General features: G+C 25.9%; 1 protein-coding gene across 4 annotated transcripts in view; it reads right to left on the bottom strand.

The window, feature by feature from the left end:
• The window catches only part of LOC113551315 (octopamine receptor beta-2R-like), a 172,239-nt gene that overhangs the window by 4,546 nt on the left and 140,530 nt on the right, over positions 1-27,163 (bottom strand). For all 4 annotated transcript variants that reach the window (XM_026953489.1, XM_026953486.1, XM_026953487.1 and 1 more), the window contains 2 exons: positions 20,333-20,854; positions 15,239-15,600 (listed from right to left, as the gene is read on the bottom strand). In XM_026953489.1, coding sequence (XP_026809290.1) covers positions 15,239-15,600; positions 20,333-20,854 — 884 coding nt within the window. The remainder of the gene's footprint in view (positions 1-15,238; positions 15,601-20,332; positions 20,855-27,163) is intronic.

Here is a 27,163-nt window from a genome sequence, read left to right as displayed (position 1 = left end):
ATTTGAACTTACATTATTTATCACCATCTTACACAATCCAATACAAATAAGACAAATATTTGCCTCTCGAGACTTATTAATTTGTTTTCAATAATCACTTGCTCAATGCATAGTCGATATTTATATGTTATAGTTTTCGTTCAGTAGCTGATTATTACAATAAAAATCAGTATAATAATTTTATAGTTTAAAAAAATATATTTTTGATGATGAAGGAAATTTATGTTTTTTTTAATTTTCAAACGGAAAATACATTAAGCATAATTTATTTAGTTGGTATAAAGGTAAAATATTTGCGACAAATATCATTAAAATTAATTTAATAAAACCGTTAGCGATCAAGATATATTATAATAATAAAAAAGTGACATATTCTACCCCTTAGATGTTTGGTATACAACAGAGGAGAATGGAATCATCACCAGTAAAAGATTTCAGTCTTACCGGGATCTGTTAAATCGACCGTTTACATTTTCCATTCGCACAAAATAAACTTTTATAGGTACTCCAAAATCACATTATCCCTCGCTGACACTTGAAATTTCAAGAGCGTCGTTAGGTGCCTAAATAAAAAAGCGGAACGAAACGGTAAATAGTTATTATTATTGTTGTATGTAGCACACAGTACAAAAAAGCGAACGAGCAGGTAACATTTAAGACCGTGCGTACAGATGGGATTCATTTAAAAATAAATTAAAATAGGCAACTCTGCCGAGGCCATTCTATACAACTTATGAGGCCAGCCGTGTGTTGAGTTACACCTATTTTTATTTGCAAAGAAAGAGAAACCCAATTAAAGGTTCGAAGACGTACGGGTAGTAGTTGAAATGAAAATGGTATCTTTTTAGAATACATTTAGTTTGCATTACCAATGTATATTTTGCCCATGAATAAATGTTTAGGAGATTTGATAAGTATAGATATATCGAATGAACGTTGATCGTCGACCTTAGGTTTATGTTCGCATACTATTGTTTACCATTTACTAACAAAAATCGATTCTTAAATTTAAATTATTGTAAAATACCTGCAGTGATAATAAATTTATTTTATTTCATAAACATTGTATTATATTTCGACTGTTTAATTTATTTAATATTGTCGACATTCGTATTATTGTAATGTAGTTTAATTTTCACAATATTTAAACTAATTAATTATTGATTAGTTTTTAAATAAATATTAAAATGATTTTATTCAAACTAATAATTTTATCTATACATTTTGATAATTACAATTCCACATTATCAATAAAAATGAAAAGAAAAAGAAAAAAAATAATCATTATCAGATTAATTTTAATTTATATAAGTATAGGTTTATATTAATATATTTTAATATTTACTATTACTATACAAGATTCGATATATATAATTAAATATAAATTATATTCACTATAATATGCTAGTACAGATAAGAAATATAAATGAAAATTTTTTAACAGATCTAAAAAAAAATAAATCTGATAAAAGCCGCTTCACTGAGATTTGTATTTGATTTTATGTACATAATTTGAGGAAAATAATATAAAGTTCTAAACATTATTATTATAGTTATTGACAGAGCAAAATATTTAAAGGGTGCCGTTTTAATCGACAAATTTTAGTTTATAAGTTATGACATAATTTTACACAATTATCCGTGTACTCGAAATATAACTCACTAAAAAAAAATAAAACTTAAAAAACTTGACTTATCGTGAGGTGGTGTAAAATTGTCTGATTAATATTTATGACGTTTTATTGATATTAAACATTAAATAATAATAATAATAATATAGTTTAAAAGTATTCGTCATTTTTCGAAAAAGTACCTGGCTATGACAATACGCACGTTCATTATACACCACCATAAAATAATAATAATATGATGTTACTAATTTGTACCAGATGGGCGGCAACGTGCTACAATAATGTTGTTAATTTTCATTGTTACGGTTATGCACCACACATACAAGTCCACGCGTGTGCAGAAAGCTGACAAGTAAGTACGTTTGAGTTGATTCAACTAAATCAACTACCCCACTATCAGAACCGCTATGTACAGTACAAGTTAAACTACATGAATGACTGACACTCTTATACTCTTATTAATTACCACGAGTGGTGATTGCACCACACACACACGATCAAACCGCACTAGGTTACATCAGAAATATAATAAATAATAAATATATGTGCGCTACTGCACTAGTATTGATATTAAATATGGAAACCGTCATATTTACTAGACTGGTTTTTATATGGAATCGTCAGTATCGCGAATAGTAATAAACAATAATATAATAGTTTATTATATTTATACATATTATTAATATTAATGTGGTGGAAAACTAAAAATTCTAAGTGGCCATCGCAATATGTCTGTCCTAGAAAAAATAAAATACTTTATAAAGCGTATCATACATTTTTTTGTGTTCAACTTCATTACGGATATAATTCCTTAAATCTTTCTAATCAAATATTGCCCCCAGGTATTATCGGGATTCGAATAGATTCACATTACACGCTAGTAAACTGGTATGACAGTCATTTGTATTTATTTATACATTTTTTTAATCACATAAATTGTTATCGTATATATATATATATTGTATGCGTGATTTGATAATGTTTTCAAAATTAATCTATTTTGCATTTTGGGTAATTATAGTCATTGTGTTATCTTATTTTATGATTGAATGTGATTGATATTAATATGATTTGATAATATAATTTGAATGTAAAGCGCATCGAACAATGTCAGAGAAATCAGCCATATGTATCCAATCGGTGTAGGCAAACGATTTATTACCGAATTAAAATAATTGCATCCACTGATCATATACAATATGCATGTATAATTATTATAATAGCAATTAAATACCGCATGTGCATGCAACAGGCTCTAATCCATTATGTTGAAATAATCTCTCTTTCGGTGCAAAACTATAATACTGTTTTAACTAAATTCCATCACAAACCGCCACTAGCGAGAATCACAATTAAATATATCACACGTTTATCTCCTTTAGGTACAATTTAATTCATGTATGTGTATATTATAAACGTGAGTCGTTTCAAATTTAATTTTTATGCGGCGAGAGTTGTTTATCTTTGAACATTTTGACAGTTCGTTTTCAAAAACAAAACACTGATTTCGCTCCATTAAAATCCCTTTAAAATAATACATACTTATGTTAATAGACGAGGGTTCTATAAACTATACCCAACATACTCAATATACAAAATATATTCATATAATGTAGTACCACAATAATACTAAATTACTATTACATCATGAGAAGTCGATAACTAACTTAAATTGTTCGTCCATACTAACCAAAGTATGCGGTAACCTTCACTAGTTTTGCAAAGCGTGTACTTATTATAGTATATAACTTGTTATTTTTTTCACATAAACCTACCTGCATAGGTATAACCGGCAACAAAATTACTTACAAGGCAGCCAACCTTGCAACCAAAATCATCTCACATCCAACTATCTCCAATCTACCGACTTATGGTATCTAAACATCTATCAAACATAAAATATTTTCAAAATGGAAAAATTGCTGGGATACCATCATTCCCCCCATTAATAAACTTAAAACAATAAAGATAAATACATAGAAATGGATTTCACCTTATTACCTTAACAGACGACAGGAAGTTACAATCACCAGATGCTAAATCGGACATTTATTTCTAACCCATTATTTTCTCATCAGCAAAGATCCATCACTCATTTGTGACGAATTCTACACCAACCTTTCAATCCAACACATCATCCTTGATTGCACCAAATACCGGGACATAAGAAACAACTTAGCAATACCACCGAATATCCAAAATTATTTCATTTCTGACCAAAATTAATTTCATAAATAAATTTTAATAATGTAAAAATCTTTTTCGGTAGTCTTTAAGTCCAAATACAGTTTGTAAATTTACCTTTATTAAATAACGGGATACACAGGAATTGGGCCACTAAAATTTTACATTGGGCCATCATTTTCAAGAAGTGTAAGATCACTAAGATCATAAAACGCCTGCAGGAAACAAACTTTAATTAGAAAGAATATTATATTTTCAATGAAATTAAAAATACGAAAAAAGGGTAAAAATCAGATTTGAATTTCTGAAGTCTGAATTGCATTATTTAAAAACAAAATAAAAAATAATTATTCGTCTAATTATTATATGTAACTAGTTTTATATTGTACATTTATTAAAATGAAAATGTAATTATTGAGGTACTATAAAATGTAAACAACAGCGTATACAAAGCCGGTAGATAAAATGTGGGCCAATTACCGACCGCTGCACCACGCTGTAGACAATAATATTATTAACCGTGATAACGGATTATGTATGCATAAAATCCATATGATTTAAAATGTGACGAACACCGTATTAAGATAAATTATAAAATTATAATATTATTCTACTGTATTGCCGTGGGATCAACGAAACAATATAATACTATCATTGTTATAACGGTGACATTATAGTTTCAAATGCAATCGTGTGCGCCTAATGATGTTTTGTACAGATAGTCGTGTTATGATAAGCCGCGCGTTACGATTGCCGATAGGTGGGTATCTGGCGGACACGAGGGGCGTGTGGGTCGCCGCCAACAATTAAAACGGAGAGCCGATTATTCCTTAGAGTGCGTGTCAGAGTATTTTTTTTTCTCCCCGTAACGACCCCTCGATCCTCCTCGTCGCTTATCCGCCTACGTAATTGAAATGGACGCGAGCCAACAAGCGCATGTTATATTATAGCCACCCGCCAACCAACGGACGACCGGCAGTCTCCGTCACTTTACACAAGCGCTACAAAATAATTTAATGATGTTTTTAATATCGCTACGGAATGTATAATAATATATTATTATGTTGTATTTATACACTTGAATCGTGTATAGATACGTCCGATGCCGATCGACAGTGTGTCAGTGTTGGTTTGAAAACCGAAAACGATTATTGTCGATTAAGTAATGGCATTGCAGAGGTTAAAATATAAATAATATATATTATATAAATAAAAAAAAATCACTTCAGTATTCTAATAATCATTATGTTATTGATTAATTATTTGACGACAATTATTGTCGACAATCATGACGATCCATTAAACGCGAAATGGATACATAAGGTTCACCGATAGATATCGTTACAAAAAGCATATCGTAGTTTGTCCGTTGCATAGCAAAATATAGTATCTATTAATTATTAATAATATTTGTTGAAACGGTGCTGCTAAAAGACAACATTTCTCGATTTATGGTAGTATTGCGTCAACATTAATAATGTGAATAGAAGAAAAATGGCCGTGCATCAGTGGTTTCTATACATACACTAAGATAAGATAAAATCGCGGGTCAGCTATTAACGAATTAAAAGCAGGAACTCGACCCATGCACATTTTTCATTATTAAATGTATAACTTTTGATGCGAATTTCAAGAATTTATAAAATATTATTCAGTTTTACGAAAGTAGACTACATATTTGTATTTAATAATTTACGTTCAACTTAAAATATTAAAAACGAAATCATTGTTCGATTGTTTCTCATTAGATGATTTTATTAAAGTTCTAACTAAAGACCTACAATATAATAGAATATTACTTAATAAGATTGTATCTATAATACAAGTCTTAGAAGTAGAAAGTATATCTAAATATCAGTGTAAAGTTTTCCAAACGGCTAAAATTAAAAGCAACATCAAACGGCTACGTTTTCTAATTATAATGACTTCATCACATGTTATACTTTTTTATTTATATATTTTGGTCGTTTACCATGTGAATAATATAAATTAATTTATCTTAAAATGTGTGATTTTATCTTGTAGTAAAATTTAAAAAGTAAAATTCATTCAGTAGAATTTTTTTTTGCTGTTCTACAAACAAAAATATAGTTAATACCACCTTACGATATTAATTATGTTTTCTAAAAAAAGCCAAATGTAAAATAAATTTAAAACCTACGATTTTATTCATCTTGTTATTTTTTACAGTGTTCTTTTTTTGTAATTGGCACTTATTTTTTTTTCACTTAATAATTTTAATAATTATTTCAAGTTTAAATTATGCACTGGCCATATTATTTGAGACGTTTTTAATTTTTTCTTTACCTTTGGATTGTATTGCATTCCAATAACTCCAAAAGTTTTGTTAAAAATAAATTAAATACAATAATTCAAAAACCATACTAACCAATACTATCAATAAAAAAAAACTTTTAAGAAGGCATGTATAAAAGCTAATATATTATAGAACATATAGGTGACATTTTAAACTACAAAAAAAAAAAAAATAATAATAAATATTAATACAATTTAAATGTTATATATGGCATTTAGTTGTTTTAACAGTATTTTTGATAATTTTTAACTGCGATAAGAACAATTTATGTGCTTATAAACTGTATTTTGAATATGAATGGGTTTTTATTGATAAATAATAAACACATTTTTATCTTACATAAATTGAAAATAAACCAAAAATGTTGAAAATTTTAAATATCTATAAATGAAATGTACTTATATAAGATGTGTACACAGAAAATATATAACATATTGTATAACCAATACACACATTGCTTCGCTCAGAGTTAAAAAAATAATGAAAAAAAAATTAAATTTAAATACCTTGGAAACAATTATATTATATTTATTGTTTCAACTTGAAAATCGGCCTCAGGCCATATCTGAAATTTAAGAGCTTGGTAGGCCATATGACGTGCTATGTGTAATACAGATCTGATATCAATGTTGTATTAACTGATGAGCAAACTTATAGAACAATCTAACGTTTCACGTTTGTTGGAAATTAATGTTCAATACTGGATTATAGTCAATATAGATATTGACTTTGCCGTATTATTATTTTTTATTATTCTCATATAATCTTTATTATTTAATTTGTTGCAAACATCATATTATACTACATATATTAAACATTAAAGTAAATAATTTGAATAATAAATAATGATGTTTAGTATAATACGAGTTATAGTAACGACTTATTCCATTTCAGAAAAGTTGAAAAAAATATAAACATCTAAACAAAAACTTAAAAGAAAAAGCTAAAATTATGTTTACTTAACTTAAGGTATTAATTATTTTTTCAAATAATATTTTTAGTGTTTAAAAATAAAATAATTTCTATTTAGTCTAAAATAACATTCGGAGATTTATATTTAAATATTAGCTAGTTGATTATTCGTGTATAAAATAAAACATGAAAAGTATAATAATATTAAAAGCTTAGTTTAATTTGTATAGACTTACAGTTATTAAAATCAATCATAAATATTATCATAAATAGTTATAATGAATAACGATATCTACTGCTTATTTTATTTATGAATTTATAATGCATTTTGTTTTTTTTTTCAGTAATCGTTTAAATAATATGTTTACAATGCACTTTGCATCAATATAATAACAAGTGAAGTTAAATATTATAAATATTTAATGTCTGACACAGTAAAAATTATCAAACATTTCATATAGTTCTAAGAAAGATACCTATAATTAAATATTATGTTTCCGGTCCTTAAATTAACAGTATATCGCTCATTTAAAATGTTTATGAAGAATAGCATTATATAGTTTTGTTAAATTAATCTGTTTTTTGTTTGCTACATTTATGATTTTATTATAGTGTTCAATGTTTTCTATTACTATTAACTATATTGTAATTGCAATGTGTGATATTGAATCATATTAATTATATAAAAAGCTCCTAGCCCATAAATAAATAAATAATTAAAAGTACACACATTTATTTCCATTATTTATAATAAGAATAATAGTTCTATATTAGATATACTATTAAAATAGCATAATTGGTTAGGTATATTTATATATCGATTAACTATTAGAATAACTTATTAGGATTAACTATTATTCATTTTGTAACAAAAAATATAATAATGAAAAAATTAATTAATTTAAAAAACGCATTATTGTTAATATTTTTAAAAATATAATAGTATTTAATAATCTGACATTTGAACATTCGAAAAAACAAATTTAAATCATACCTATTGATTTAAAAAAAACACTATGATTAACATTAATTATAAATGCAATATAATGAAAAGAAATAATTGAAGGAAAAATAACGAAATTTTGGTTTTTGCATTAAATATAATAGTAATCATTGGGAGCTTTAAATAATTAAGTTTACCTGTAGATTGAGTCTTGAGATCCGTGGATAAATTAAATATTTTAAAATAACGTTTGAGAATTTCTTGAACTGTTGTATAATAATGAGTGGAAAAGGTCTCGCTTTTGTTACATTTGACAGACCAATTCAAGCGAAACCCTTGACATTTCTTTTGTACAACAACTGTTTTAGATGTTCCAATAATAATAATAATAATAATAATAGTAATAATCATAAAAAAAAATACTAATAATAATAAGGAAAAGAATAATTAAAATCATTTAGATGCTTAGAAGACATGTCATTAATGTTTCTTATGAAATGTCATGTATAGACGTTAAAACAAGCAAATACACCTTATTTATACTTGTTAGTTTTATTTCTGTTTTAAAAAACTATGTTCATGTTGATTTTTAAAAACACATACCCAAGAAAAAAATGTTTTTATTTTTTTCTATTTTAGAAATATCTCTTTAAAATGGTATAATTTTGAATTTAAAAAAAAATGTATCTAATATAAAATATGTAAATACTATAAAAAATAAATAGTATAATAATCACGATAAGAATAAATTTTCATTTATATTTATCTATACGGAATATAGTCTGCAACTAATTAAACATTAAAGTCAATGGTAACATTTTATACTGATAAACTTAGTTAGGTTTTTCAGTCTACATGATAAAATTATAAAATAATAAATTGTGAACTTCCCATGACATTTGTAAAATTATTGTTTGCACATTAACTTTATTATATCTAGTAAAAGAATGAGACTATTTTGTTTAAAAAATTACCAACTCCAAAACCGTATTAAATCATAGTAAAAAATATATAAAAAGAGAAAATGTAGGTACCTATTTAAAATTTTAGACTGTTGATATATTATTAAAGCATAACCAGGATGTAACATAGTATTTAAACTGACAGGACAATGGTATTTACATTTAAATAGTTCTACGTCAAAATATCCCGGTAAAAATATCCCACGTAAATAATAATTTAAAATATAAAGCTTTATTATAAAAGTTGCGATTAGAAGTAATAATCGAACTTTATCTAAAGTGAATGTGTGTACTAAACGTAATATACTATTCGCATCAATATTTGTAAAACAAATACTGCTAAAACAATTATTTTCAATAGGCCTGGATATTAATCTACTATCTTTATTATTAATCTGTTCCGTATATTAAACTAAATTGTATGTACAACACATTGATTAGTAGGAATAACTTTTATCACATAGGAAGATACATTTTTGGCTAATTTATTGATAGTAAAAGTAGGTACCCACGTCAAGGTCTTCCGTTACCATTTCTTAGTCGATCGTAGGATAATAATTCGTAATAATCATAAACAAATAAAATAAAATATATAATAATTAATAAGAATATAAATGTGTACCTATCTAATATACTAGTAGCTAATATATTATATTATAGTACGGGGTTTTACCAAACTATTTTATGTAGCCTAACCTAATCTAACCTTTCGAACAGGCATTTGTAAAATCATTTAAAGAATTTTACATTAATGTTAAAATACATTGATGTTTTTTTTTTCATTTTATCCTGTACTTACGGCAAAAATTGCAATCATGTGGATTGAAAAATATGTTTCCACAGATGTAATCTTTTCCTTTGAAATAAAAAAATTATCGGCTCTTGCTTTTGTAGCTATTGATAACGTTATTTCTACATTTTAAGAACTAATCAACTTCAACTACTACGTAGAAAATGATGAAAATTTACAAAAAATTGTGAATTATGTTGAGGACACATGGGTAGGGAGACCAACACCTGGTGATAGGCAAGAGCGCCTACATTTCCAATTAAAATATGGAATATGTATGATGTTGTACAGCAATGCACTACCAGGAAGAATAATGCAGTAGAAGGATGGCACAGAGCATTTAATTCTGTACTGGCAGCTAAACACTTAACAGTGTAGAAGTTCATAGATATGTTGAAACGAGAACAAAGTCTGCAGGACGCCAAACTTGAACAACAGATAGCTGGAGTACCTCACCTCAACAAAAGAAAAGAAAAAATATAAAATTTTGGACGGATGGTTAAATGATATAGTTAGAGAATATAATGATGACATAAATAACAATAAATACTTAAAAGCAATAGCATAATATAACTTAGTATCATTATAATAATTATAATAATTACAATAATTTTTGATGAAAAATATATTTTAATTTATATATTATTTTAAATAATTCTTAATTATTTTTTTTGTATTTTATAAATGTTAATAACAATAAATTGTATTTTAATAATATCTATGTAACTTTTAATAATTGGTATTAATTTTTGACGAAAAACGTCACATAATATACTAATGTATAATATAGTATTACAATATCATTTGTATCCTTATATCGATTTTTGTATATTTTACTTGGTGATTATACATTTTCTTAATTTTTTACTTGAAAAATATAATCTATATAATTTAAGTATAATACGTGTAAATAATATTACATAGCGATAGAACATAATAACATTTTGATATACATAGAAGCCACCCATTGACAACAGTCCTAGGGTTTTAATAAAAAGGATTATGTTATGATTAAAATATCACGACTCTGATTTTTTATTTATTTTAGTAGAATCATATAAGAATTACTTGGAATAAATTTTTTTAGATATTGGGCTAGTCGTTTTAATAGTAATAATACGAGTAAGATTTTATAATAGATTCTTTAGTTGTTTTAATTTATAAACATACTCGTAGACATAAATTATACATTTATGATTGGGAAAAAAACTATATATTTTGGGTAATTTGAAACTTTTTGAAAAAGAATTTTTGATTTTTTAACAGATCTTCTATTTGATAACTATATGTCTAGATAATTTTAATTAGATGTTTGTGAATATTATTTTTTTTAAATTTGGCTTTTTTTTTTTTTTATCCACTACCCAAGAACCGTGGCTTTAGGAGTAGAAACAAAGGCTTATCATCTTTAACCATTTTTTTTATAGCCTTTCAAACTAAGCCATTGCATTTGACAAAAGATAAAATTTAGTAAGGGTATGATTCTAAATTTTGATAGTAATATTTATAAATGCACTGAAAGTGTATTTACTCTTTTTTTCAGACGGTTATCTAGTAATTTTCTATAACGGTCTAGTAAGACGTTTTTTTTGGTGATTAAATCGTATATCTAAATAAGAAGATGAAAAAAGGTGATTTATTATGGTTGACCGAGGAAGAAATTTAGCAATTAATTAAATTTTAATCTAGTTTAAAACCATCATCAAAAAAAAAAAAAATGTTTATAACATAAAATATATTTGAAAGCATCAAAGTGCATATTGAATTAATTATACAAACACATTATTTATGTTTAGCTTTTTGAATATCGACTTGTCACTTGTATTAAAAAAACCACCAATTGGTATGCTTTAAATAGTTTTTTATATACGAGTACGTTCCAGATTATTGGTTGGTCATATAATAAATTAGGTAAAGAAATAACTATTTTACGTGAAACTGCACGTTAAATTTTTATTATTATAATATAGTCAATTGATTTTAATGAATAAATACACACTATAGAGTGATGCCCTAACCTTTTTTGTTCGGCGTGCCATTTTGGTAAACAATCAACTCCGAGTAATCCACCATATATAAAAGTATAAATAACCTCAATCTTAATCTTATAATATAGTTTTTTTATACGTAATAAGTGTACTATATATATGGCTATATTTTATCTATTGTTAACTATTGAAAATATCATGGAATGAATTGTACATTTTAGGTACATACAATGATCAGTATACAAAAAAAAAATGAAAAAAAAAATAATGTTTTAAAATGTTATTCTTAACTTCACACGAAGATTTATTTGCTTTAAGAAACGTTATAATGAAAATGGTAACTGTATTTGGCTCGGCAAATATTTGTAAATAATTATTTCCACGAATGAAACAAATAAAATCGGTTCATAGATCGTAACTTACGGATGAACATCTACATTCAACTATGAGGATTGGAACAACTAAATTCGAACAATATTTTTCATTATTAGTAAAGCAAACACTATTTGAAATTTTACATTAAACATATTTTATTTTATTATTATTATAACTATTACAAAATAAATAAATATAATTTTACTTTTTTTAGAATATTTTGTTTTATTTATAAATTTGTGACGGGTCACACAGAATACCTTCGCGGGCACATGGGGCCCACGGGCCGTGGGTCGGGCACCACAATTATAGAACAATATAATAATATTATATAAAACATCGTAAACATTGTATTTTAAAAATACAACTATTGACAAAAAAAAAAAAAAAAAATATTATTTTAATAATATAAAACAATTTATACTAACATAGGTAATATATTTTATTTCCCCTGTAAACCCATAATTTCTTTTCGTCATCAAACAATATTAATTGGATTTCAGGAAAATATAATAATATTAAAAAAAATAACATATTTACGACCTTTATACGATTTTTAGGTCATTAATATAAAATTCATTTTTAAGTTTCTAGCCTTAATGTGCTATAAATTACATAATATAATAATATTAGAATAACAAAAATATAATTTTTAACTTATAGTAAAAATAAATATGTTAATAACTACTACCCGTCGAAGAATAAATAAGAAATAATAAACATAAGAAAACTTATATTTTAGCATAAAAGAATAATAAAATAAATTTAATAAGATACGGTAGTGTTGAACAAGACAGGTGTGGAATATGAGATAATATTATGATATTCGTTAACATTTAGTTTAATCTTTTTTTTCTTAAATATTTGGCTGTTTATTATAAAAATAAATGAAAAAAAAAACCAAAAGAAAATAATAATTTATATTTTAAAGTGTGTATTTTATAGATTATAAACGTTTTTCACGAAGATTGCATCTTCGCAAAAATACTGAATAAATGAAAAAAAAATTCGTTACAGAATATTCATAATTTAATTTTAGTTATATACAAACAAAAAATATACACTCGAGAAATGGACTAACCTTTGAACAAAAAATGCATTTGCATATAAACTGAAATAATAACGTTTAATCAAAATATTAATTAATGAAAAAAAAAATTTAAGTATATATCTAGTTTTCATTTTTGTTGTTATATTCAATAAAATAAAACTGCTCTACCTGCGTTCACAATGTGGTTAATTTTTAATTGAGTTTCATTTATTTATTTCTTATTTTGAAGGAAATTCTTTAAAATAAATACAAATGAAGAAAACATTTGACCTGTCAATTAAGAACCTCTAATTTAATTCAATGATGTAATGAATTAGAATATATATATATATATATGTATATAATATATATTTAAAAAATAACTGAACATCTATTTAAATATCAATATTTTACAGAGAATGATAATATCTGATAAAAATGTGTACGTTTATTTGAACTACGAAATCAGCAATATGACCCACTATTGAAAATAAATTTTACATATCTGAATACTAGTACTTGTAGTAAACAAGAAATAACATGAGTGATATATCTTATTTTAAGAGGTTAGTCTTTTATTAAATATTATTTTGGTTTATTATTTTAATCTTATTGGTATAATAACTATGATATTATACTGTTGCGAATTTGAAATAATTGCTTTTGTTGTATTTGTAATAGCTTTGAAATATACTAGGATAAAAGAAGTTATCAACATCATAGTAGAAGTTTTAGAACAAAAAATAATTGGGTATTCTTGTAGATATGACTGACTTAGTGGTTGGTGTACACGGAAAACTGTTTTATTCAGTTGACATTATACTTCTGTACATTAATACCGTAATCGTTGATATAAATATTAAGTAGTATTAATTTTATTATTATAAGCTTTAGAAATCTTATTTTTAGTGATAATGTAGAACAAGTAAATCGTTTGAGGAGATTAATATTCTCACAACAGATGTTTCGAGGTGACTTAAAATGTAAAAATCTGTGCACGAAACCCCATTAATTAATACTCTACGATAACAAAATTGAAAAATTAATTCGTAAAGTAGTTACACGAATATTCTAATTAAAAGTTATATAGATAGCTAAAGTTATAACATTTCTATGAAAAATAAACTTTAAGAATAATGGGATCTCGGCTTTATCTATACCCATAAGTCATAATTCACACTATAATAATTTCATTATATTGTTAAGACCGATCGTAGTCTACATATTTTGTGACATCACATTAATATATATTTAAACATCGAATTTCAAATTAAAAAAATAAATAAGCTGATAGACAATGTAATATGAAAAATTGAATATTTTGTATCTGATAATATTAAAAAAGATAAGGTATATAAAAATAGATTGCAACAATCTTTTAAAACTAGTTATTTGAAAATATAGTGTAATTTAAAATTCTGATTTCGATAGTTTTTATAATATTTTTTTTTATGTAAAATATATGACGACTAGCTGATATAGAAAAAAGTTTTTGATAATTTTTTTTTGATTAGGTAATCATAATTTAAAATTGTTTTATAATATTTATCTAAGTATTTGGATTTTTATTATGTTATGTTTGAAATTATATTTTGAGTGTAAAATATTCGCCTCTAAAATTGGACTCTTCGTCTTTGAAATAAACGGCATACCGTCGTTGACACAAAAAAGCCTTCCATATGCCAAATTTAAGATCATAAGATTTTGATGTCTTTGTATTCAGAAAAAATAAGATTTTCATCGTCGTAAATTAAAGAAAAATAAAAATTTAAACTTATAAATTTACATAGCTTGGTAAAATACATGAATTAATAAAACTTTTAATGTAATAAGACATTTACAATTTTCACGATATTTCCACAGACATTTAATTTTGAATCCAATTTTTTTTTCAAAATAAGATTTTATATACCTTTATTAATATATTATGTTTCTATAAATCATTGACTCAAAATTCGATAATTTTTTTTTTTTTAATTGTTTTATATTATATACTGAAAAATTATGTTTTAGCACAATATGATAGCAGGTTGTTTTATGTTAACAACAAAATGTTGGACAATATTATGTTTAGGTAAGTACATAAAACAGCGATTAAATACTCACCACAAGAAGAAGGGAAGCCAGCAAACGATAAACGTGCCCATGATTATGCCTAGCGTCCTCGCCGCCTTATGCTCCCGTTTCATTTTGATGATGTTCCTGTTGTCCCGGGAAGGGGTTGAGTGGTGGTCATTGGGCGCCAGCGTAGTCCTGGACGACGACCCGTTTGCCGCACCGTTCGATCGCAGCTGGTTTTCGGCCAGCTCCCGGTTGTAGTTTATCTGCTGACCACAACTAATCCTTGCGTGTATCTGCTTTTCTTGACGGTTCGCCTCTTTGAATATCGCGTGGTATGTGAATAACATGATCGTGCAGGGTATCCAAAATGATATGGACGACGACACGATCACGTACACTTTGTTCACCTGAAAAACGAACGAACGGTTCGTTATAAACAATGATTGTAAAGTAAATCACGCAATTCAGTTTAATTGATTATTATAATATAATGCGACGTTAGAGTATGCTAAGAAAGAAGTGGGTTAATCAATGGCTGTGCTGTTGTGCAACTTTGGATATTTAAAATTTATTTAAAAACGTTTCGAATATACCTACTAGAATATTAATTAATACCTATTAGATGTTGTTAATTTAAAATTTTCTAAGCAATCAGGGATAAGAAGCCACTTTACAAATCCATTTTTTCAAGATTGCGACAATATTGTTTTGTTTTTGCTGTTTCATTACTATGTTTTAAAGTAAAATAAAGTCACAATATATCATCGATAAATACACGGAAACGGACAACTCAATATTGAGTTCAGTACGAAAACATCAGTAAATAACAACCACTACCGTAATTCAAATATTTAGTAGTATTTTATGTTCACAACAAAGTCGTTATTTTTATACACCCTTTAGCACAATTGAAATACTTTATATATGCGTAAAACATAAATAATAAGATATTTCTTAGAAACAATACAGTGGTTTCAAATGGTAAATAAGAATATATTTTTGTAATATTGCTGTGTTATAACTTTATAAGAGTACAATTAGTCTGAGTATAATAAAATAATCAATTGCTGATTCAATGATGGGAGGCGATGCGATCAATAGGATCCATAAATAGGTAATAGTAATTTTATTTTATTTTCAATTAAAACAGAATAATTACCTTCGTTTATTTATGTATTATAATTGTTGTATGTAATAAAAATACCCTCTTTTACAGTATTTTGTTTTAGCAGATAATTGTTTTAAAAATATTAACATACCAAAATCAAAATTTAAACGAGTAGTTTTTGAGTTTTATAATAGATACATGATAATATTTGGAAAATATACCTAGGGAATATAGTAACTTGAAAATTGTAGTAATTAATATTAATTTATCAACCTTAATAATTTGTAAAAATAGTTCTCGCTAAATAAATATTAGATCCAATAACACTTCTATTTTATATTTTTGAAATATAATTTGTATTACGAGTATTAGTATAAACAATCTAATAACTAAAAAATAACTCATACTAATTTTTTATTAGGTAGATCAAAATTTTCGAAAACATTACAAACTAATTAATTTGCAGTAAAAAATAGGGGTCACATTTAAAAAAACAAAAGTTTTGAAGTATATTTGAAAACTCCAAAAATCATACTTAATTTGAATAAATTTATTGTTAAAGGAGAAATGGAGGTTTGCATGCTTGGTAAATCACCCTATACATATATTATATAAGCTTAAAAATAAAAATAAATCCATGTTCTTATTAGATGCAAAATATAAATCAATTTGTACCTCAGATTGTATTAAAATAAAATATTATTCAAACTCTCTCGACAAAATTTGCCATCAGCTATACAAACCCAATTAAATCGATTTATTTAAAATAAACTAATTGTTGCGAATTCTGGGATACTTGAAATAATATGAATATATTTTTCTCGAGAAACAAAACAAATGTTTTTATACATTAAAGAAATATAATTGTTTTGTCCAACCAAACGCTAAAAGAATAAATTTACAATAATATAATAATAACTGATTAATAATGTATTACTTGATTATGGTAAATATTATATGAGATAAAATATAAACGTACTTTTACGAGCAACTGCTAATGCTTAGTTGTAGGATTTTTAATTTTTCAGCTTCACTTAAGCAATTAATATATTTTTTCCCTTTTTTACATAAAACCACGTAATTAAAATACACAATAGAACAAAACAAACTGAAATTGCATGGAATCCAAAACGTCACAAAGCTATTCCATGAGACATTGTTTCCTATGCATTTATTTTAGCACAGCTCTATAGTGACACAAGTCTTTTGTCTGTTTTGTTTTCCGTTTTACTAATAACACTGTCTATGCGTAGATATCAGAGTTTTGAACAGTGTAGTGTGTTTATTTTGTTCTATGCAAAATGTATCAAATATTATATCATTATATAAGCACTATCCTTACATTATCCATTGACATTGAAAAGGTTGACATGCGTGCTATTCATTGATTTAAGTTCTTTTTAATTTCGAAGAGTTTTATAGAATACCCATTATTTTTATATTGATTATAGAATCAGATTGTTCTAATCTCAAAACTGTACTACAAGGATTAAAAAGTATTAGTAATAATTAATTTTCCATAGTCAATATTGTAAAACATATTTATAATTTCGATTTTTTTTTTCTAATAGACATTGAAATAACGTGATGATAGAAACAAGGATAGTAATGTGTATTACTTATTCATAATATAGCTAAGTTTATAATTTTCTAAAGGCACCACGAAAACAAAAATATATGTGTATAATTATTTTTTATTTTGTGTATTACACAGATATCATAAAATAGATATTGTTTACGTAGTTATAATATTTAGCCAGCTATTAATAAATTTTACATTGAGTTTGATTTAATAAGTCCGTAAAACCAATGTCATATAACTGTTTATTTGAGTTATTGAGAACAGAAATTATGTATTTAGTTTTAACAAACTGTTTACTTTGAATAGGATTCTAAAGTAACGTAGCAAAAACATCTTTTATTGATTTTTGAATAAATCGTCTTCTTAAATATACACTAACAAACAACTCATATTGTATAAAAGTGGGTAAAGTAGTGGTTACATTCACAAGAAACCAAAATGTATTAGAATTTTGGAGTATTAAATATTTTTTACTATTTCAAACTAATATAATAGCTTTTTTAAAATAAAAAGGTACGATCATTTTTTATAGTAAAAACCAAAAAATAAAGAAAACTTTTATACTTTATTTTAAGGTCATATTTAAATATTTTTATAATATTCTCAGTTGGTATCTAGTAGAAATTTAAATTTTTTTTTTAGATTTAATTTTGTGTCTTGGGAATTTTGTAGAAGTTTTGTAAAAAAATATGAAAATTATACATGTATGAAAATATATTTTTGTTTATGCAAAAACATGTCGCTTTATAAATGTAAACGATAACAGGAAAGTAAAAAACACCTACGGCGTTGTGTGTGAAATACGTAATCATTATTGTGTTACTATACTTAACTGTAGCAAACGAGGCATCATATGATATTATATTCGAACCTTGTTTTTTGAACTAACTAATTATGTCCATTAGATAAATTAATCATAGGTACATAAAATGTGCGTTCGATACTTTCTTTTTGCTACGCGAGTTATGTCCAAAACAAAATATAAATATAGATATTAATTAAACTAGAACACGAATTTAATAAAATTATTTCTATAGTATTTGAAAAGTTAACAGATGTAATAATAATGCATTCAGCAGGATTTTCAAAAGTAATTTTCAAATGTTTGCCATTAATATATTTCACAAATTACTTTTAATTGATATATTGAATTTATTCTATTTTTTTTTTATAATCAATGATGTTTTACTATCGTAATTATACTATAATAACAATAATATTACAGTCTGTGAATATGAAGTGTAAGATCGTCAGTTAAAATTATAAAAATTATTTATCATACAAACGACCCCCCTTACATATTTTTTCCACGAAACGATTTTTTCAGAATCTAATTCATTTGTTAAAAGAAGTAAAGATTGTTATACATTAGAATAAAAAAAATGCATTAAAATTAATATAAATTATGAAAAAAATTTAATTTGCTAAACTTGTCATAGTTTTTATTAAAATAATTAAGCTATCTCTGACAAATATTTGTTAATTTTATGTGTCTTTTTTTTTAATATACCTATAGTTTTATTAAAATAAAAGAACAAAAATATATTCATCACTCAGTTCGGAATCTAACACAATAAACAATTTTCCCTACTTAATGCTTTCTACATATTTAATATATATATATATATTTTTTTTTTGACGATTTATTTGACATATTAATAAAATTTAATAATAATTATCCCTCAGATATCTCGACTAATATCACAATATCTAAAAAATGATTATTGAACATTTATAAATTCTCTGTTGGTCTGTTCAATAACGTGGTTTGTATCAATCTAAATTCTAGCGTACCTAATTAATTTTTGCACTACCAACGATAACTAGTTATAACTTACTAATCATACAACTACCAGTTGATGATACGAACAAAAATATATTTACTCTAATGTGTACCCTGCAACCATTAAACTCATGTACCATATAATATACTAGGTAGGAAAATAATTGGAAATAATTAACTCAAGTTAATGCAAGTGAACATAAGATAGTCAAGTTAGAAGTTAAAAGTTGACAAGACTTTATTTTTTAAGTTCAAAAATAAATCTACTTTTTTGATTAGTTCGTGGTTCATAATATGAAGAGTATTTTGTGCCTAACTATATAAACTATTATTTTATCAAGGAACACGACAGATATTATAGTACCAATTATTATAAATTATTTTTATTTAAAACCGTGTACATAGTGATAATTGATGTATAAATAACGATTAAAACGGACAATTTCAAAAAAATTTTTGATTATAACTCCAATGATTTTTTTTAAATGAATTAAAAAAAAAAAACTAAGCTATTTTTACAATAGACTAAACTAGTCAAATGAGTAAGTTATTGATTATTATAATATTAAACGACTGGGCAGTTTATTAATAAGTTAACCCTCTATTTGGTTAATTACCTCCCCACCTCATCACAATTGATTATCGATGTATTATTATAACACTCACCACCCAATCGCAGTCGTCCGGGTGTGCCATCCGGTATGCTAGATACTCGTCGGTGGTGTACCAACCGTAGAAGATGGGCACGAACGCGATGATGCCGGGCGCCACCCACGTGACGAGCAGCAGGAACGCCACCAGCCGCTTGGTGACCAGCACCGGGTACTTGAGCGGCTTGACGATGGCGTAATACCGGTCCACGCTGATGCAGCACAGGTGAAGTATGGACGCGGTGGAGAAGTACACGTCGCTCGAGTTCCACACGTCGCACATGAAGTACCCGAAAATCCATTTGCCGCTGATCAGCTTACTGGCGTTGAACGTCATGGCCACAATGGCCACCAGCATGTCGGCGAACGCCAGCGACACGACAAAGTAGTTGGTGATCACCCGCAACCGTGGGTGTCGGGCCACGGATACGATCACCAGCAGGTTGCCGCCAATCGAGGTCAGTATGATGATGGCCATGATGGACGTTTTCAGCGCTACCGACACGTAATCGGACCAGTCCATCATGTCACCGGTCACCTACACAATACGATCACGTGGTCATTATTAGTATGTGTGTATACTGTTGTTATTATTATTATTATTATTATTATTATTAAATAAACGTTAGGTGGATACCGAGGGTGAATAGGGTTTTCAGAGGATATTGTGACGTGGAGTATAACCCCGGATGAGTCCAATAAACTTATACCTAAATTTATAGTCTGATAAATGGGTAAAAAACGACTGACGCCGGAATTCCAAGTAATACACGATTGAGAAAACTCAATTTATATGTATTTTCTTTCCGATGATGCTATGTTCAATATTTTAACGATTGACCATGATAATATTTGGAACGAGTCCTGATTCATGTCAAAAATCCACTTCGAAATGCATACAACACAATTAATAACCTAGAAAATTAGCTTAGGTAATTACATATTTTTTAGCAATGTAGAGGTCGAAGATGAGTTTTTAGAAGTAACGCTAAGATAAAAACAAGGTGAACCAAAAAAATAAAAGAATTACCGAAAAAATATAAATACAAAATAGTAATCAATAAAAATAAATAGAATAATATACATGATAGAGAAAAATGCAATATAAATATAATAGGTAAAATATTTAGAATACGTTTCGATAAAGCTATTTAAAAATGTAAACATTATAGATATTATAATAGGTAATTTATTAAAATTTATTAATTATTAACTCATTATTTATACAGCAATATTTCTTTTACGTTTATAATATTATTATAATTATGACTACGACTTTGATAATTTATAACACACGTTATGTATATATACATTTATTATAATTTAATTTAACAATATTTGTATTGTTATTATTTTTTCTTAACTACACTTAATTTTTAGTTTAAAAAATTCAGCATGTTCAGCAATTAAATTATACGTTAACGTTTACGTAAATTTATTCTCAATCTATTTGTTTTTTTGGATAAGCGTAGTTTGTGAATTTTAAATGTTTTTAATCGTTCAGCCAAAAAGGTATAAAGATTTAAAGGTCCAATCGTTTGATAGCCCAAACAATAATCTGATTGAATCCGAAAATTAATAACTAATTGAAACCAAAAACAATATTTTTATTTTATTTATTGAATTTAATATTAAAAGCTAAACAGTTACATTATAATTATTCATAACTAACTATAAACACGCGTATTTTACTATAATTTAATTTGTGTATGCATTTTATTATTATTATTGTCAAATAATAATTTTATTTCGTTTCCTAGTACCGATTTATCGACTAAACCACTAATTTATATTTTATTTGAATATAGTTATCTCATCCTATGCTGTGTTTATTTCATATCATTAATAAAGAATGACGTAAATAAGATAACAATATAAAAATCATATATCAACTAGCCATTTTATCGGACTTAATTGGACGTATTATCGGATGACATTTCACAATAGATATAATTCTAAATCTGAGGCTGAACTTTATGATCCTCCATGGCTTATACCGTGATAGAAGGTGGAGATACCTAGCAAATATATAAATAATAGCGCTAAAATAGGAATACCAAAAAATTTGATGACGTTAATGTACAAAACAAATTGTTTTATAACATTTCTATTATATATACGTTTTTATCAGTTCCATCAACCTACAGGCGTTTAACGGATTAACCATTGTAATTGTTAAAGTCTATTTATAGGTATTAAGAGATTACCATTTAAAACAAAACTCGATCAACAAATTAAATCCAAACTAAATATAATAGATATACTAGTTATTTATTTAATAATATAATAATATATACACAGTAATGAAATTCTGTCGAATATAAATTATTAAATTATATTATTAATGATATAGTAAGAAGTTAATAGTTTCTTATAATAGATTATTATCCAATATGCTATTATAACATATCTAAAAATAAATTTAATGTACTGATTCTAATGTATCTGATATGTGTATACTTGTGATTTACGAGAAAATAATACTAAAAATCTCATAATCGTTTCATAGAAATTCTGTGCCGAAAGACTTACCCTGGGATCACAAGGTGTGGTGGCTCAAACGCTTAGAGTATAACGCACTGGCACTGCTTGTGCTTTTATTATTCAATTTGTCAAGCTTTATTAAAATATGTACACAGAAATAATATATAATATGTTATTACATGTATAACTTTTGTATGCCTTAAAAAAAATTATCTTACAAGTAAAATAATATATGCATAATATTGTATAATAATTGTCACAGTAAATAGCGTTTCCTTATAAAAAAAAATATATATATATCAATAACCTTATTTAGTGCGATTAATTATATCGAGTATTTAAAATATAATTCTAGCATACTTGAATGTATGTTGTATTTCATAGCAATCAAACAATTCTACAATCATTAGATTTATCTGTTAAGAATTTAAAGAAATTGAAAATTTTCGAGTTTAATATTCCGATTTAAAATCCTATAAGCAACCATGTTTTTTTTTTTTTTTTATATAAATAAACAACAATTTTAAGAAACAATTTATTTAGTATAATATTTAAGTTTTTTACTCTATTGAATTTAACAACTTACATTTTTAATTTTATGTTTCAAAGCAAAACATTAATCAGTATACTTCGATCTATAAAAATACAATTTCTAATAAATAGTTTATTAGTAAGTTATAATTTATAGGTATAAGTTTAAAGTTTTGATAAGTGGAAAAGTGGACCAACATATTGTGGAGTACTTATGTTGTAAATTTGTAATACTCCATTCCGCTCAACTAAACTATAGAGTTTTTATAATTTACAAACTACTCATCCAGTCAATTTATATTTTTCAAAGTACTCAAAAAGTATATATTTTTAAATAATCAAATTAGTTGTTTATTAACGATTCAAAATAACATCAGAATAATAAAATAGTGTTTTAAATAATGAGTATCTTACGTTATCGAGCTGTGGTCACTTTTTAAAATACGACTAACGGTGATAATATTATTTAAATTATGTCTTATTATTGATAAATTGTATTTATTATAATTTGAAATTATAATATTTTAAGTGATCTTCGTTGTTAAAATGTTTCAAAATTATTTAATTTAATACATGTGACTGTATTATTTGTCGTTTATTCCGAACCATTTTAATTACCTGTGTTTATATATCATGGTTTTTTTTTTCAAAACTGTTTAATGATTATATAATAATATAGTCGGACTTTACAATTATTAATATTTTTACATACTCTTAATATTCTCTACTTGTTTATATCAGGTCTCATTATATTTTTTTCTTTTTCAATGCTCAATTTTTTACTTAAGCCACGATAATGTTATTATATGAATAAAGTATGTACATTAAGTTTTGTCTAGCATTTGTCGTATACAATAATATAATTACAATACTAATATTATGTATTTATTGATAGATTGTATTGGTTAGTACTTCGTTAACTTCATGATGGTAATTCATTAACTAAATTTGTAGCCACTAATTAATAAGTGGATGTAATAACGTAAATTGTATTACATTTTATTTTCCAAAAACTTAATTTATACATGTTGTTATAAATTGTGAACGGAAAAAATTAGAATCGTGGAACTGCTGATTTACTTCTCAACATTATTATCAAACAAAATTTGAAATCCCCGTATATAAACATATTACATTTTATTATGGATATTTCATTTTTACATAACGTTGAATTTATTATACTTGATACGACCAAGTATCTTGTCAAATTGAACATAAAAATCCTTTCGTACTCTACCGTCGGGTATGTATCTATCGCTCATACACCACTCTGAGGATATACAGCGTTTTATAGTTACAACTACTTAACACGTGCTTTCATAATTCACTTTACATAGTTAAACATATTTACGGCCATATATAAAACATACGATTTCATCAATAATATTATAAAACTACATACTGAATATTACTGCATTTATTAGCGTTCGTAATACATAATATGTATATGTTATGGGCTAAAGTTGAAATAGGGCAAAACGCGAAAGCCTATAATCTTTGTGCAAAACGTCATATTTCGGAATTTGTCCGTGTAAACCAAGTTGTGACCATCCTAATTTGGTCAAAACGGTCGCGTTTTAAATACCTGTACTAATATTAAACGTAAATAATTATAAAATAAATATTATTGTAAAAATATAATTGAATACGCTTGAATAATAATAAAAGTATAATGATGTTCGGTACTCGTATAGTTATTTATTATAATTATAAAATAATAATTACTGTACAAATGTAATTGAATACGCTTAAATAATATAACTTTAATTAAAAAAATTAAAAAATGTAGTACATCTAATTAAAAAAATGTTTTTTTTTGTTTATTTGTTGCTACAAGTCATATAAGAACCATCATAAACATGGCATTTGGAACTACACAAAATATATTGGCATTTCTGAGTTTTGCCCGATTTAAACTTTTGCCTATAGCATATTCATTTATAAGCTGTACTTCCCCTCAGATAAAATAGGTTTGGTGTAGTTAGACACTATATATGTAAACTCTTCAAAAAAATATACATTGATATACTTTGCATAGTGGAGATAAGAATGTCAAAAACGATTAATATTTTTTTCGTTTGTAAGCGCCATATTAAATTTAAGTAAATACATTTATTTTTCCAAACTCTGTACAATACACGTAAATATAATATATTTAATTTACCATTTAATAAATAAATTGTTAAATTCACTAAACGAAATATTATAAGATTACTTTTGACAATTTTAATGAGTGGCTGTTGAAAAAAAAATTAAAAATTAATTTATAATGTATTTTTAGTTTAAATATTAATATAATATTTTATTATTTGTTTTAAGTAATCAAAGGCCATCTCAAATGGAGGATCAAAGACAGACTATATTTCAAAATGTATTCACAACGTGATAAATTAAAATTACATTTCAAAAGTTAAAATATTTTACAATATTATAATTAAGTACAAAGGTAAAAGAAGACTATTATATATTTATATGTATATACAATTATTTTAGGAAGTTGGGACAAGAACTCATCTTCATCTAAATCACTATTTTATTTCTCTTTATATGGAACTATGAACAAAATCATAACGTTTTATTTGTTTTTATTTTTCATTTCTCTCTAAATACGAGTAGTTAGTAGTTACGTACAAATTGAAAATTCGTGTACACGCAAATAATAATAATTATTCACTCTTCAAAGCGATTCTTTTGGATAAACTCAAAATATCATTATATACATATGGAACGTTCAAATGTACTTGGCAGCTATAATGTTACACTATAAGATTTTCTCTGTGTAGTTTAATCGAAAGTGTTTTGTACACCTCAGAACGACACACGATTCAATTAAGTCAATACATACCTATAAGTTATTTGAAAATTCGTAACAAAACATAACATGAATATAAAAAATTATATATTATTATAATTGTATTTATATTATGTATTTTATACGAGACACATACCAGGGTCGTGAATAATTCTGTACCGAACTATGAAAAATCATATTCTATCAAATGCCTGACACGTTGTCGAACCCAGTTGTAGGTACGAGGTACGAAACATTACCCGGTATCGTGTTGAATCAAAAGCTGACGTTTATAATGCCACGCGTGCCTTATCGCTTAACTTCCGGGCAAGTGGACGCGCACGTCGCGTACGGTCTATGAGATAATCGTGATTGCTACAACATTATAATATACAGCACAGTAATGTGTTTTTTTTACACGCTTCGCAAATTTTGTGGCTTTTGATTTTTTTTTCTCTATTAATATCAGCTAATTTCATATCGATTATTCAGATCGGTTGTTTTAAGATAAATAAATTTGCAGACAATAATGATTATATCGTAACAGTATATCTATAATCTATATGAGAGGGTTTCGTGCTTAAATCGCTGCGCGACCAGCGCTAAGTTATTAAATAATACCCGTGGGAGGTTTATTACGGTCCGTCTGGGTAACCATCACTGTGGGAAGGATAAAATGACCGGAAAATATGGTTATTACGAGGACGATGACGATGACGATGACGAAATATTATATTATAAGCCCTTCAAACCACCCGGCGTTGCCGTTATAGCAATTTTATCTGATCAAAGTATTTTTTTTTTTTATATTGAAACAAGGTTAAGTAGTATTTCTAGGCATACTGATTGGCGTTTAGAAATATTTTTAGCAGTTCATCCAAATAGTAAATTATCTTAACGTTTTCTCATCTCAATTTAGTTACAAGCTCCATACTTTAGAAATTAAAATTCAAAAAACATTTAGAAGTTACATTGTGGTCTAAGTCCAATTTACAAATCAATCACTACTCTGTAATCTACTTTTCTGGTAAGTTGAGCTAT

Source organism: Rhopalosiphum maidis, chromosome 2 (genome assembly GCF_003676215.2).
Source record: "Rhopalosiphum maidis isolate BTI-1 chromosome 2, ASM367621v3, whole genome shotgun sequence".
In the NCBI taxonomy this organism is placed as follows: Eukaryota; Metazoa; Arthropoda; class Insecta; order Hemiptera; family Aphididae; genus Rhopalosiphum; species Rhopalosiphum maidis.
The sequence above is the reverse complement of the archived record's forward strand: the minus strand, read 5'-3'. Positions and strand labels throughout refer to the sequence as shown.